General features: G+C 37.3%; 1 protein-coding gene across 1 annotated transcript in view; it reads left to right on the top strand.

The window, feature by feature from the left end:
* MYO3B (myosin IIIB) overlaps window positions 1-16,822 on the top strand; it is a 600,588-nt gene that overhangs the window by 252,010 nt on the left and 331,756 nt on the right. Inside the window, 7 exon segments of the mRNA XM_043993615.1 lie at window positions 4,742-4,838; window positions 7,440-7,556; window positions 8,671-8,775; window positions 10,537-10,620; window positions 11,422-11,624; window positions 13,594-13,692; window positions 14,089-14,203. Coding sequence (XP_043849550.1) covers window positions 4,742-4,838; window positions 7,440-7,556; window positions 8,671-8,775; window positions 10,537-10,620; window positions 11,422-11,624; window positions 13,594-13,692; window positions 14,089-14,203 — 820 coding nt within the window.

The raw sequence follows: 16,822 nt of genomic DNA, 5'->3' as shown, positions 1-16,822 counted from the left end.
TGTTTACATTCCTACATGGGAAGATGATATGTCTAAATCATAAGAGCCTTCTGAATATTAGGGCACATGATAGGAATAAATTTAGACAGAGGGCACAGGTGGGAATTGATTATGAAGGCATGATACCTGTAAAACATTTATTTTTTGTTTCTCTTTTTTTGGGAGGGTGGTCGGGGTTTATGAGTGTCTTGTGTTTGAGGCTGGGTTTCGGCTGGGTCCTCCTGGTTCCAGGGTGGGTGCTTTGTCCACTGTGCCACCTAGCTGCCCCATTATGACATTTTTGGGGTAAAATTGAGGGGGGTAGAGAAATACACTAGGCGAGGGGATAGGGGAGTGGTAAAAAGGGGGCAACATCTCCCATGAAGGAAGTAGGAAAGGGCATATGGAGTGGGGGGAGAGATGGGGGAGGAGTGGGGAAGTGAAGGAGCCTTACACACATCAGAATTGGCTCAAAGTTGGCTCAGAGTTGGCTCAAGGAGGGAATAACATACACACCCCATCGAGTGGAGTAATCTATCTAATCCTGCAGGAAAGTAGGAGGGGAAGGGGATAAAGAGTGAAAGGTGAAAGAAGGGAAAGCAGAGTGGGGGGATTAGACAGAAGCAAAACACTTTTGAGGAGGAATAGTGTAAAAGGAGATAGAAAATAGAGTAAATATCATGGGAAAGGAATGAGACGGAGGGAAACAGTTGAAAATTCTTTGTTAAGTTTAAGGTACTATATAAAAGTCATCTATTACTGTTGCAATAACCAACCTCAAGGGTTTATTGTAAGTAAATCTCTCTTTAAAGCACTATATAATTGTAGCTTACTATAAAAAAATGATCAGCAGGATACTATCAGAAAGACCTGAAGGGACCTGCATGAGCTGATGCAAAGTGAAATCTACTGAATACAAAAGAACAGTATTATTGTGAGATGATGTGCTGTGAATGACTTGGTTTTTTTCAGCAATGCAATGATCCAAGACAAGTCTGAGGGTCTTATGAAAAAATGTAATCCATCTACAGAAAGAGAACTGATGGTATTTGAATACAGATTGAAACATAATTCTTTTTGATAATTACTTCATAGAAAAAAATATGATGAAAAGGCTGCTATCAGAAAAACCTGGAAAGACCTACATGAACTGAAGTAGAGTGAAATGTATTGTATACAAAATAACAGCAATAGTGTGGGATGATCTGCTGTGAATGACTTGGTTATTTTCAGCAATGCAATGATCCAATATAACTCTGGAGGACTTATGAAAATTGCAATCCATCTACAGAGAAAGAACTGATCGTGTCTGAAAACAGATTGAAGTATAATTTTTTTGATAGCTCCTTAATCTGAAGTTTTTGTCTGTTTTCTTTTACAACCTGGCTAATGTGGAAATGTTTTGCCTAACTACTCATGTATAACCTATATTGAATTGCTTGAGTTCTTGGGAGGTGGGGGAGGGAGGGAGGAAAAGAAGTTGGAACACAAAGTTTTAAAAAATTGATGTCAAAATTCATTTTTATATGTAAATTGGAAAATAAAATTTTAAACAAAAAAATAGTTATACCACCCTAACCCGACACTGCATCTCTGTGCTCCAGGCATTCTCTGAGACTTTCTCCATGCCTATAATGCTCTCTCTTCCACTCTGAATACTGACTTCCCTGATTTCCTTTAAATCCTAAATAAAATCCCACCTTCCCCAATCCCTCTTAATTCCAGTGTCTTCCCCCTGTTAATTATTTCTTATTTACCCTGTATGTAGGTTGCTTTGTATATATTAGTTTGCATGTTGTTTCCCCCATTAGATTGTTAAGTTCCTTGAGGGAAGGGACTGTCCTTTGTATTCCCAGTGTTTAGCACAGTACCTGGCACATAGTAGGTACTTAATAAATGTTTATTGAATTGAATAAATGAGCTGTCAACTCCATAAATTGGGAACTAGGTAAATATAAAGATATTGATTATAGCTAGCACCATTTCTTAGAGAAACTGATACAAAAGAGTGACCATAATGAGGAGACAAAAAGAAACTTCCTTCTCCTCAGGAAGCAAAAACTGGATCTCCTTGGCAAGTGGAGAACCCTACCAACAAGGGCAGCAGTGACTTAGAAGACGTTTGCAAAATAGTAAAGACAAAGAAAATTGAAGATTCCAGTATTATCTCACAGAATCAATGGAGAGGGATATGAAACTCTAGTAGATATAAGGCAAGATAAGTTAGATTATCCTGAGAACATTTGCAGATGAAACTGCAGCTATAACATATAGTTATGAAATGGACCAGATCTATTGCCATTCTTATAGTGATATATAGTAATATCATTAGCAACAATGGAACCATCCTTTGAATTTTACTACTTCAGTACCCAAAAAACTATATTAAAAAGTATTAATTTCACTAAAGAAGATTAAGTTGGAAAGAGCTAAGACATCTGATCCAATATGTAAGGAAAATTCAAGTTGGCAGCAATATAATTTTTAAATTAATTTTTTAAAAATTCTGAATGTAACAAACACCAAATAAAATGGACATTCCTCTGTAAAAAAGGTCTCAGTTTCCTCATCTGTAATGTTAGGGGTTTGGACTTGATAATCTCAAAGATCTCTTTACATTCTAAATCCCATAATTCCATGGGTCTATTCATCAGTTTTCAAAATACCTAAAAAAGTGGAAGATTACAAAAGAATGGAAAATATTCTGTTACCCCCAAAATATAAAAAATATGGACTTATAAGCCTACTTTCTTGCCTCTATAAAATCTTGATAGGACTAGTTTAACCATACATCAAGGCTGTTTGTGATGAAAACATTGAAGGGGAACAGGTCTTTTGGAGAAGATCTTTTAAAATCAGATATCATCTTCCCAGTCACATCACTGTTTGAGTGATGCTTAAAATACAAGACCCTGCTGTAATCTCTCGTTTGTTGATTCCCCCTAAACCTCCAAAGCAAACCAAAGGGCAACTGATTCAGCAGAATAAAATGTTGCCTTAAAGGCTCACCTAAAACAAACATCTCTTATGCATATGTTAAACCCATATAAATTTCTGTAACAGTCACAAAAGAGTTCCCGTTGTCCAATGATCTATTAAAAATTAACATCAAATGAGGCATTAGACAGGAATATATGCTTACAGAAGGTAATGTTGATGTCTATCATAGATTATATCCTTTACAATTGTTGTTCATTCATTTCTGTTGCGCCTGACTTAGTGACTCCATTTGGGGTTTTCTTGGCAAAGATACTAGAGTGGTTTGCCATTTCCTCCTGCAGCTCATTTGACAGATGAGGAAACTGAGGCAAATAGGGTTAATAGACTTGCCTAGGGTCACAAGCTAGTAAGTGCCTGAGGTCACATTTGAACTCTGGTTTTCCTGACTCCAGGCCCTGGAGCACTCCATCTATTGCACCACCTAGCTGTCCTTTACAGAGCCCCTCAAAAAGAAAAGGGATTTCCATATTGATTATTATTATTTCTTTTTGTGAGGCAATTGGGGTTAAGTGACTTGCCCAGGTTCACAGAGCTAGTAATTGTTAAGTGTCTGAGGCCGGATTTGAGCTCAGGTCCTCCTGAATCCAGGGCTGGGGCTCTATCCACTGTGCCACCTAGTTGTCCCCATATTAATTACTATAGCAACAATTCTAGCTGACATCTACATAATAGCTCACATTTTATAGTGATTTAAAGTTTGCAAAGCTCTTCAAATGCATTATTCATCTTGAGGCTCACAACAGCTCTGGAAATAGTGCTTTAAAGCTTATAAAATGGCAAAGTGCTTTGGAGAAATACTCCTTTTCAAGATAATGTTTTGTGGGTTGTACTGAGTTTAAGAATTCTCCAGCAACTTCTAAATGAGATTGTTAGTTATTTAGTCATTTCCTACATCTGTAATGGAAAAACAAAATGGCTGAAAAATGTATATTGCCCAGAATTCAGCATGCAATCAAATGAGTAGCCTATTGAATTAATTTGTCTCTCTGCTTATTTACCATTTTTCTATCTATGTATCATCTATGTATGTATGTATGTATTTATCTATCATCTATCTATCTATTTATCTACTATTTATCTACTTACCTATTTATCTCTTATCCCTCTTATGGGGGAGACAAGTACATTTAACATATTTGTAGCATAAATATACATATATGTACATACATACACACAATATTTTAGTCCAAGTTTCTGTGTGTGTGTGTGTGTGTGTGTGTGTGTGTGTGTGTGTAAATCCCTAGCAATCTAGGGAAATCAGGAAATGCTTCTCGTAGAAGATGGTGTCTGAATTTCATCTTAAAGAAAGAGGGGGCAGCTAGGTGGCGCAGTAGATAGAGCACCGGCCCTGGAGTCAGGAGTACCTGAGTTCAAATCCAGCCTCAGACACTTAACACTTACTGGCTGTGTGACCCTGGGAAAGTCACTTAACCCCAGTTGCCCCCCACACACACACACAAAGAAAGAGGGGACCTTCATGAGGTGACAGTAAGGCAGAAGTGAATTGCTAGCATGATGAATGGCCTATACAAAGACACAAGGATGGAAGATAGAGAACATTGTAAGTGAGGAACAGGGAGAGGAGCAATTTGGCCAGAGGTTTGGCAGCTCTAGCCTCTCCTGCTTTAACAAAGCCCTTCTCTCAAAGTATATTGAGATAAGACTTTGGGTCATTGTGCCTGCCTTCTGTACTGAATGCTTTCTTTTTGTGAGACTCTTAGTTTATTGTATAAATACTGATGCTTTGCTGACAAATTCACAGGCACGAAACCATGTATTCTAGAAGAGCTTATCATGTGGAAGCTCCTGAAAAATGTTCCCTGGATGATGATTTGGTCAACCTGGAGGTTCTAGATGAGGTATGATATCCTCAAAGAAGGAATTCTTGTGCATGTTGATATTATTTCCTATGAATTCATTTTTCATTCCTTCTTTTGAAGGCTTCCTTCGACTGAAGTCACATCAAAGTTAATTGTTTGTAGCCTTGGCATTAAGGGAATAACTAGGCACTGCGATTATGATCTTATATTATACATTCATTTATATTCTATGGAGTGATAAAGAAAAAAAAGCAGTTTCAATAAATCCCATTTTGTTGTGGGCCTGAATGATGAATGACATCCACTGAAATTATTTTCTGTTTTATAAAATGTGCAACTTATCCCTGAAAATCAGGATAGTTGTTTCCTCTTCTTAAAGAAGAATCATATAGTTAGGGAAAAATTGAGCTTAACATAGCTTGAATTCTATAATGAAAACTGTGATAAAGCCTGTATAAAATATGCATGTTTAATAGAGCTGTTAATTGCAAGAGACCTACATCTTCTAGCTCTGGGGAACCTTAACTCTAATGCCTAAATCACTGAAGTATGATAAAGAAGTGTTTGAATTCTCCATCCCCACAACATAAATTTGAAGTAGAATGCATATTGAAATAAAGTCCTTCCTTTGTGTGTGCTTAAATCAACAGAAATTTCCTATAAATAAATGGAAAGTTTTAATCAGGCACAGCAAGTTGGAAAGAAGGAAAGAAGGAAGGAAAGAAAGGAACAAAGAAAGAAGGATGAAAGAAAGAAAGAGAAAGAAAAAAAGCTTCCCTGGTTATTTCAGAATCTGTTATGAAGTCCAAAGCATAACCAAGCCTTTCAAATTCATTCTTAATTTTCTTTCTTTTTTTATTGTATGTCTATCTATCATAATGAAAGTCACTTTGGGGTTTAATTTGGCAACTTTGTCTCTGTGAGAAAAACATCATTCACGTCAACATTCCAGTTCAATAAATCAAGCATTTATTTAGAGCCTACTATGATGTACCAGATTCTGTGCTAGCACTGAGCATAAAAAAATTAAAAAAATAAAAAAGGACCTCACCTCAAGCAAACTACATCCTGAGGCAATTGCAACATTTATACTGACAAGTGTTTGAGAAAAAACAATACCCTTGTTTTTAAGTAGCAGAATTAAGAGAATCATGGAGTTATAAAAATAAATCCAATACTTCTCATATATTCTTTTTTGTGCTTTTAAATTTAGAAATTTATTCTGTTTAATCCTGAAGCTTTATTTAAAAAAATAAAATGGTAAAAAATGACAATATCCAGATTTGAGACCTTTCCAATTTTCGGTTGTGTTTTTTTTTTGGGGGGTGGAATGGGGGTTAAGTGACTTGCCCAGGGTCACGCAGCTAGTAAGTGCCAAGTGTCTGAGGCTGGATTTGAACTCAGGTCCTCCTGAATCCAGGGCCAGTGCTTTATCCACTGTACCACCTAGCTGCCCCCCTTTCCAATTTTCAAAAGCAAGAACTCTGAAAGTTCAGTCTACCAGCTGGAAGAAGCCTAACAAGACAAGAATTATGAATGGGGCAATGATATCATTTCACAAACAGAATTTTGTATAACTGAAGGAACCTCTCTGGGGCATAACTATCCTTACAAGCAAATACGGGGATAGGGTGGAGGGGAACAAGACAGCAAAAAATGAAATTTCAGTGTTTCAAATCAACTAGTTGCATCATAGAAGCCCAGTATCATAGCAAACAGCTTGTGTTCATTATCTGCATCATCTTTAAGAGCTCTAATCTTGATTCACTTCAGCAGAGACAACAGCAACAGGAAAAAGTTTGGCATTATGAATGCTTGTGTCAACTTCTGGTGAACAGTGATCATTTTTTGTTTGTTTTGTTTTGTTTTGTTTTGTAGGGCAATGAGGGTTAAGTGACTTGCCCAGGGTCACACAGCTAGTAAGAGTTAAGTGTCTAAGGTCGGATTTAAACTCAGGTCCTTCTGAATCCAGGGCTGGTGCTTTAAGCACTGCACCACCTAGCTGCCCCCTGGGAACAGTGATCTTGTTCTGGGCAGTTTCAAGGTCAAAGCCTCATAACTTAAATGGGGGCCAAGAATCGAACAAGAATTTTAAAGATAATCTCTGTGTAAGGACAGGGCTGGGAGAGGATTTAAAGGAACCAGATGGTTGTCAGCCATACTTAAAACCCTTTAAAAAATCTTTCCCCCTAAAAAATGTCTCACTCTAAATGAATTTATGTTGGCTGCCAAAAATCATCACCAGTATACTGTGGATACCTTTTGTCATGTAAATTCATGCCTCCCCTTTTTTTACATGGTGAACCTCAATCTAGCAATTACAATAACAAATGTTATAGCCTAAAACTCAGACGCATTTTAGCGATTGTGAAATAGAATCTGAACACAAACCCAATATGAGTACGTTATAACAAATGGTTCCCTCTAGGACTTCAGGGACACTTGCGCCTTTCTCATCCACCTCACGCCTTTTCTCAAAGGTGTTTCTCTAGGTCAGCCAGGTTGTCTTAGTCTCCTTTGTGGGCTCTGTCTCTGCTCCAGACTCTTCCTGAACATGATGATGCTGTGGCATCATAGACAATTTCTTAACCAGAAAACAATACACTTAACTTCCTATTTAAAATATCTTATTCTTTTCAGGATACAATTATTCACCATCTGCAAAAGCGTTACGCAGACTTACAGATTTACACTTATGTTGGAGACATCTTAATAGCCCTAAACCCCTTTCAAAATCTCAGCATTTACTCCCCACAGGTAAGAGATACTTCAAGATCTGTGTCACTCCTTTAGCCTGCTGAATTAAAAAATCAACAACAACAACAAAAAACTGGTAGGGAGAAAAAGTACAGCTTTTATGTATGTCTTCTTGAAGAACGCATACTGCAAATCATAGTTAGTACCTCTGAAACTAGATCTCTGCATGCCAGGGGTTATGGTGACTTTTAAAACAGATAATTTAATAAGTGACTTTAGATCTTTTCCAAATGTGGGAGAGGGAAAGGGGAAAAGTATTTTTTTCATTAATGAATATTGACTCAAAAATTTTAAGCAAAATTCTGTCATATGGACTACAGGGACTAATCCGAGAAATCATTTGTTATGACTAAGTGGGACTTATGTCAGGGATGCAAGGATGGTTCAACACTAAGAAAACAATCAATACAGCTACTCATATGAAAAAAACAAAACATCCCAAATCATACTGTTATCTCAATGCATACCAAAAAAGAAAAGAAAAAAAAAGCCTTTGACAAAGGCTGGGTGCACATCCCTCAGCTCTCCACTAGGGACACTCTACCAACGGCTCTACACCAAGATGACATTGACTCTTGGAGTCTGCCACTAGGGGAAAGTATATTTATTAAGCACCTACTATATGCCAGGAACTGTGCTAAATTCTTTGTGTATGTAATCTAATTCTATCCTGACAATAACCCTGGGAGGTTGGTGCTATTATTATCCCCATTTGACAGCTGAGAAAACTGAAGCAAATAGAAGTTAAGTGAATTGCCCAGGGTCACACAGCTAAGAAATGTCTGTTAGGATTTGAACTCAGGTCTTCCTGATGCTTAACCCAGCACTGTATCCCCTGTGGTACCTAGCTGCCATTGGTATCAGGTTGTGGATTATGAAGTTTCAGGATTTGGTTTAAGATGTATTGTCATAATTATAGATTTAGTGAGAGTGAGATATTTGAGGCTACCTAGTTCAATTCTCCCATTTTACAATGAGAAAATTGAAGCTAGAGAAGTTAAGTGACTTGCCCAAGGTCACCCAGGCAGTATGAGAAAAAGGATTTGAACCCACTCCATCTGACTCAAAAGTCAGTGCTCATTCCTCTTTATAACATACTTTTTCCTTTCTGCAGTTTTCTAAACTGTATCATGGTGTGAAACGGTCTTCAAATCCTCCCCACATATTTGCCTCAGCAGATGCTGCTTACCAAGGCATGGTGACTTTCAGCAAAGATCAGGTAAGATGTCATACGTCCTTATTCCTATCACCATTAACAGGAACATCTCAGGCTGCCCTGCTTCTTTTTATTCAGCATTCATTTTGCTACTTGCCCATTGCCCAGACGGCCTTCCATCCCAGTTGGTGACAGGACATAGCAAACAAAGCTGTCACTCAGTCAAATCCAGCAGTACTGAAAAGGCCAAAGGAGCAGAGAACATGAAAATACTTCCTAGAAAATATGAAACATCAACACAGAGACCATTCATTTCCCTTGGTACAGTATGGTAAAGACATGTCTAATAGGAATATAATGAGGACATAGAGCAACACAAATCCAATTATGTAATGATGATTGCAATAAGAACATGATGTACCACTGCAGAAACAGAATTATTTCTTTTGAAAATCTTAGGATTGTTATGATTGGACTTTTTTTTTCTAATGTGGTTAATAGTGACCATTCCTATTAATGTGGCTGCTGATAAGTGATTATGGAATTGGGAAAATGCTGGACTAACCTTCAACTATTGGCTGGAGACCATCCATTTTAATTTTATTGGCTTCCCATTTACAGTGGTGACACATTCAACGTCACAGTTGTGAAAAAGTCAACCTCTGACCACCCTTGACTTTCCTTTCCTTTACCCTGAGAGCTGGGATTGAAGCTGTGGCATTAGAATGTGATGGATCCCTGCATTTTTATGAGAGAATAATTTTCCCTGTGTTTGAGGTCAGACTAAAGAAGGATAACTAACTTCTTTAAGATTTCCAGGCTTGTTGAGCTGCAGAATGAGGCTGTGTCCAGGGAAACTACATTGTGCAAGAACTGCATTCATTTAGTTTTAGAGACAGCAACGCATCCTTGGCCAGATTCTTACCACATGTGGAACTCTCAGAGATTTCAAAAGGGCAAGGGCAGAGAGGATTTCTAAGTGGAGAAATTATCCAGGGATGTAAAATCATATTCTTACTAGATATTGACCTATTTCCTTAATCTTCTGAAGCAGTGATGTCCAACTCAAATAGAAATGGACACCACTAAACTGGGCAGCTAGATGGCACAGTGAGTAGAGCACTGTGTCTGGAGTCAGGAAGACCCGAATCCAAATCTAGCATCAGATACTTACTAGCTGTGAGACCCTGGAGAAGTCACTTTAGTTCTGTTTGTCTCAGGTTCTTCATTTGTAAAATGGGGCGCTGATGCTGTGGAATTAGAATGTGATGTATCCCAGCATTTTTAGAAAGAGAGAATATCATATCTGCCTCCCAGGATTTTTCTGATAATCAAATGAGATAATAATTGTAAAGTGCTTAGCAGAGTGATTGACACATAGTAAGCACTATATAAATGTTAGTCATTATGATAATAATTATTATTACATAAAGATTCCTGTGAGTAACATATTGCCTTTAAAAACCTTGCATTAACATTATCTATGTTCCATTGCATTTTTATTTATTTTATTAAATATTTCCCAGTTACATTTTAATTTGGTTCTGGGCACCGAATGTTTAACACATCCTCTCTAAAGCATTTTGTTATTCAGTCAAGTCTAATTTAACTCTTTGTCTTGATTTGTCTTCCTACTCTTATACGTTTCCTCTGCTTTGAATTTTTTTGTCACTTAGTGTTTTTAGAATTATGATTAGCATAATGGATTAAAGAAAATAGATGTGTACTATTTATCAATCAATGCTGCCTTGATTATATACAGAAATCATAGTTGAATGTGCATATTATCCTCTGAGTTTTCTGCATAACCTTCTGTTTACTCAGTGCATTATCATCAGTGGAGAGAGTGGTTCTGGGAAGACAGAAAGTGCCCATCTGATTGTCCAGCATTTGACCTTCCTGGGAAAGGTATTTACTAGCCGTGTAACACAGTGATAAAATAATATTGCAGAACAATCAAGTATTTTGTAAAATAATAATAATATACATAAAATACTTTTACTCATGCAAAAATTTGATTTTGTTGATTGATTCTTCTGTTAATGTTTCCCCTTTTGATACCAACATGCCACCTTCTCCCATGTAGTAGAGAAAACAGCCCCCCTCCATGAACTTATGATATTTAATTAATTTTTCAAATTTAAATAAAAACATCAAGAAGTAAAAGTGGCAAAAATTATCAGGAAAGTGTTATGGGTGACACCCCTGAGATGACTTAAATGATGGGAAAATAAAGTATTTGAGAGAATGTTGAAGGAATAGGAATTTCTCAGCTTGGATTCAAGATGGTAAAGTGTCCTTAAAAACAATGGTCTTCAGATAGTTAAAGGGTTAATACAATATGCAGACAGCTGCAGATACAAGAAGAAAGAGGCTTAACTTGCCATAATGGGAATTTAGGTTAGATCTGAGGAAGAATTCCCTAATGGAAAATGGTTTGTTAAACACTAGATTACTGAGGGAGGTTTTCCCTAGTACTTGATGATCTGTTGGGATTATTTAAGGTGTGACTACCTCCCAACCCTACAATTTTGTGGAAGACAGTGCTTTCTGCTTGTGAATCCTTGTCTTGAAGGTCACTCTCTACAACTAGCTGCTAGTAATACTTCCCATATTATGAAGAGAATTTAAGTGGACAGGGGGTGTAAATGAACAAAGCAAATGTGTTCATTTTGGAAGTTCTTCATGCCCTTTCTCTGTTGTGTACAGGCCAATAATCGGGCTCTGAGAGAGAAAATACTCCAGGTGAACCCCTTAGTGGAAGCATTTGGTAATGCCTGCACTGCTATCAATGACAACTCAAGTCGTTTTGGAAAATATTTGGAAATGATGTTCACACCAACGGGAGCTGTAATGGGGGCAAAAATTTCTGAATACCTCTTGGAAAAGTCCAGAGTCATAAAACAATCTGTGTAGGTGCAATGTTTAATCTTGTTAAATCTTTGTATATGATTAGAGATTATAGCATGGTATAATGAATACAGTGCTGGATTTGGCAGTCAATCAGACTTGGGTTCAGATCCTGCCCAGCAGTGACACTAGATATGTGACAGTACACAGGTCACTTAACTTCTCTCACTTAACTCCCTAATTAGGATCACAAGGTCTAGAGAGGTTGTGATTTGTGTTGGTAGGAGACTGGCAAAAATAAAGGTCCACTGGGGGCAGCTAGGTGGTGCAATGGATAAAGTGCTGGCCCTGGATTCAGGAGGACCTGAGTTCAAATCCAGCCTCAGACACTTGACACTTACTAGCTGTGTGACCCTGGGGAAGTCACTTAACCCTCATTGCCCTGCAAAAATTAAAAAAAAATGATTGAGTACCTCTTTATACTCTTAATTTTTTTAAAAAAGCTCTTATTTATGTTGGTTATATCTATTAATATTACTGATATTTGTTAATAGAAACCCTAATTTCAAAATTAATAATATATATTTAAATTTAGTGACAAGTTGCCATGGAAAAGTTATTAAACTTCTGGAAACCAATTTTATCATCTAATCTAGTGCATAGGGTTGTTATGAGGGTCACAAACAAAGTGATGTTCATAGAATGCTCTTTAAAGTACTTTATAAATGAGTTATTATTAGTGCCCCCAAAGTCTCACAGATAGTAAGTTTCAGAGCCAAAATTTGAACCAAGGTCTTCTGACTCTAAATCAAAACTTTTTCCACGAGAGATAGTCAGGACTCAGAGTCAAAAGTATCATGAGAACAGCAGATAAAGTAGAGAGATTTGAATTTAGAAAAATAGAAGAAGAAAGGATGAAAAGTACAGGAGAATCATCAGTTTAGAGCTGTAAGAAATCTTAGAGCAAGGGTTCTTAACCTGGGGCCATGGATATATTACAGTACATCTGTGGACTTGCATAGGAAAAAAATCCATTTTTATATTCACTAATCTTTGGTTTCTTTTGTAATCTGATTTATTTTGTTTTGTATGTTTTAAAACATTATTTTGAGGAAGAATCCTTAGCCTTCACCAAACTGCCAGAGAGGTCCATGACACACACAAAAATTTATACTCTGCCTTAAAGTTGATTTAGTTCCACCCTGTCATTTTATAGATGGGGAAATAGACCAGAGAGGCATAGTGATATACCCAACATCCCACAGAGAGTAAGTGGAAGAGTTGAGATACACACATGTGTCTTCCAACAACAACTTGGACATTCATTCTACCATTCTACCATACCTTACTTCTCAAGAAGACACCCATGATAGCTGGTGACAAGATGATCAATATCATCCATGAAAGGCGTGTCCAGGCATCTCGGTCTGCTTGATTAACTTCTAAACAAAAGAAAGAATAGAATGTACCTGGAAGGAAAGAATAGGAACAGATTATAACTGATTAAGAGCCAGTCTCTTTGTAAGAAAAATGACTATGTCAGGGTATTTTTAAAAACCAGGAGCCAAAGTGGTAAATGCCCTTGTCTTCTTGAGACCAGAAAAGTGTTGAAAGAAAGTTGGTAACCCGATGACAAGACTGTACTGTGCACTGGTGGCCCAAGTAGCAGTGAGGACAGGCAGAGCCTGGGTCAGATCAGAAGAGGATAAATTTAACTTGTTAGGGTCATAATCCTGGATTTCACCTCCTTGTATAGGCCAAGGCTTCTTAAATTTTTTCCACTCACCACCTCTTTTTGCCTGAGAAATTTTTACACGACCCCAGGGAATATAGGTATATAAAAGAGGCATATATAACCTTTTACTATTGCCAAATTTTTTGCCACCCCCCCCATTTAGTTACATGACTTCATGTAGGGTCACAACCTATAATTTAAGAAGCTCTGGTGTAGGGAACCAATGTGCAAATTCAGAAATATTATGCTTTGAAGAGTTCTTGAATAGTATTTTAATAATATTCCATTTTTTCCAGAGGAGAGAAAAATTTTCACATTTTTTACTATATTTATGCTGGCCTTTATCACCAAAAGAAAATTTCTGAGTATAGTCTGCCAGAGAAAAAGCCTCCTAGGTAAGTATATTGTGATTCTTGTAGTTAAATAAAAATGCAATTAGCAAAGAACAAACATTTAAATGCTGAGTAAATGTTTTTATGACTGAAACAACAAAGTCTATTTAGCTGAGGCTTTAGGGGTAGGTGTTTAGTCCAATATTCCTTTTTAAAAGGTCACCAAAAAAGTAGTTTTATTTGGCAATGACTAAAGTTCACTGCCTGGATTTTCTGTGCAAGGATCAAATTTTCAATTATACCCACATTATCTAGCTACACGCGTAATTAGTTCCACTTGGCAGTTATAGTGTCTTAAACAAATGCACCTGCAAGAAAATGGGTTGAGGCATGCATGGCATTTGGGGTGCTTTTGTCTAAAAAAGCTAATACTATGTGGTAACATTCCTTTCACTTTAGGTACATAGATAATTCGACAGGAAGGGTGATGGAAGATATTATTGCTAAAGAGTCATATGGAAAACAATTTGAAGAAATTCAGCACTGCTTTAAGATTATAGGGTTCACGGATGAGGTATGTGTCTGCTAATAGGTGACTCCTCAAATACCAGAAGACTGTATTTCTGTAGAACAGCCTTTCCAAATAGTATGTTATACTTTTGGAGCTTGGGATAGATTGATAGAACCCTTCTGGATTCTTTGAGAATCTTGGGTTTTCTTCAAGACTTAGCTCAAGCTCCACCATCTACATTAAGCTCCTCCTCATCCTCCCAGCTATTGGTGCCTTTCTTCCCCTGCCCAATTATCTCATTTATTTTTTGCATATTATCTATTTGCATAAATATTATCTCTCCTGTTGTAATGTAACTCAAGAATATTAGAATGTTCCTAAAGTGTAGGGAATGCTTCACTTTTGTCTTAATTTTCTCAGAGCCCATTACCATTCCTGGTATGTGGTAGACACTTAATAAATGTTTGTTAATTCATAGAAGGTACCTTGAAAACATGGAATAGGAATGCTCCATTTTAGACTTAGAGTTTGAAGGGAACTTAGAGGCCATCAACAGAGGCCAACAATTTCATTTTACAGATGAGGAGAATACTGTAAGGATGAAGGAAAGCTGGGGGAATTTTGGAACATAGTGAAGGCAATTAATTCCATTTTCTTGTTAAAAAACTAATTGGTACATATAATGTGTCCTTTTCACCACCCTCCTTTCTGATGAGATTTCTATTCACATTTCATTAAACACTTGGAAAATGCTGAGACAAATATGATCCAGGATGATGTTGGTTCTAACTGTACTGGGACACCTTTGTCCTGGAGAAGCAAAATGGTCACACCCCAGGGCTAGAGTGAAGAGGCTATTGGAGGGGACAGAAGGAGCAAAACAGGAAGTGAAGTGGGCCATACAATCATTTCTTACTTTAACAAAGTATTATTGTTGCCTAGGTGCTAAGCTTGGTTGTTTCTAAGTTTCAAAAGAAAAGTAAGTGCTCTCAGTATCCCTGAAATGACAGTGCCCCAGGACAAAGCTCCTCTCACCCCCACGTTGTTTAAGGCCATGTCCTCTGTTTTGGTTGACTTAGAGATCAGGGTACTCACTTCTGGCACAATGAGTTAATTGCTTTCCGAATACCATAAGGATTGGGTTATGAACACCGTAGGTCTCTATATTTTGAAATTCTCATTACTGCAGGCTAGCTGTGATAGCAAACTATGAAAGAACCCCATTTTCATAAAATGATGCTATCTTTCCTTCGTATTTGTGGCTGTTGTAGCCATTAAATCGAATCGTTTAATGAGAATATTTTGTTGTCTAGCTTAAATTTAGAGATATTTACAGAAGTAACTTCTTAGGCACCAAGACAAATTCATTTATGCCCCTTAAATTTGTGCATAGTAATGTAATTCTGTAAGAGTATAGAGTCATCAATTTTTTACTGTATCTGTGAATGTTGTACTACTCTTATCATATAAGATACAGACTGTCTCTATTAAATGTATGCTGGAGGTGACAGAAAATATTTATAACCCTGGGCAAAAATATTATTCTGTGATATATTCATGTCACAGTTTCTGGGCTTCATGCCATAGTTTTTGCAAACTATATATATTCTTTTGCTTTTACAACAAAGGAAATGAGAGTTTAGGCACTAGGAGGGAGTGCTAAATCTTAAGGGATGAGATTACCAGACATCCCAGTTACCCTGGGATAGTCACTCTCTGTAAAAGACTGCTGCTCTAATCCAATGAGTTTGGCTGGGACTTTACTCCCCTGTGTGGTTGGATTTAATCATAATAATACCTTTCCTCTTTCTAGCCAGCTGTTAATTTGCACTGTCAGCCTCCCACAGACTTTAAACTGACTGACAGTGGAAATTCCCAAAGGTTAGGTAAAAATAGAAATATATTTCCCTTGACTCTTTAGAGGGGGGCAATTAAACACACTCAGGCATCTGTTAAAAGAACTTTATGTTTATTAATTTATAATGCTGGTTTTTGTTAGTTATGAGAAAGAATCTAAGAACAATTACAACAGCAAGAATATAGTTTCAAATGGTCTTTTGCAACTGGTTTAACATTTGTTTAAAGGGAGTTTTTAAGAATGGAGATCTCAAGTCTAAGGGCAGAGCTCTGTAGAGTCCGGCAAAAAGGACTCCATCTCCTAGAGAAGGTGTAAAATGGTAGTGCTCTAGGATTAGAAATTAATTGGAACCAGTCATATTGGTGCATATTTATAATACTTGCTACTGGAAGAGGCTGAGGCTGGTGGATCCCTTGAACTTGGGAGTTCTGTGCTGTAGTAAGACCAAGTCAGTTGGGTAGCTGCATTAAATCTGGCACCAGTATTGTGAACAGAGGACACCAGGCTGTCCAAGGAGGGACAAACTAACCAAGGTCAGAAACAGAGCAGCTCAAATCTCTTGGGTCAGTCAGTAGTGGGATCCATCCCATGAGAGGCTGCTGTTCCTGCTTGGACAAGATAGGGAAAAAAGAAAGACATTAGATGGAAACAAAACTTAAGTAGTTCTTTAGCTGTCATAGTGTCACAAAAATGCAAAATAGAAATAAAAACAGTAAATTGTTAGAGTTAGCAAAATAGTAAGTACTTTTCGAAGAGAGGTGGTGTTTCTGTCTCTGTCTCTGTTTCTCTGTCTGTCTCTGTCTCTCTGTTTCTATCTCTCTGTC

Source organism: Dromiciops gliroides, chromosome 3 (genome assembly GCF_019393635.1).
Source record: "Dromiciops gliroides isolate mDroGli1 chromosome 3, mDroGli1.pri, whole genome shotgun sequence".
NCBI lineage: Eukaryota > Metazoa > Chordata > Mammalia > Microbiotheria > Microbiotheriidae > Dromiciops > Dromiciops gliroides.
The sequence above is the reverse complement of the archived record's forward strand: the minus strand, read 5'-3'. Positions and strand labels throughout refer to the sequence as shown.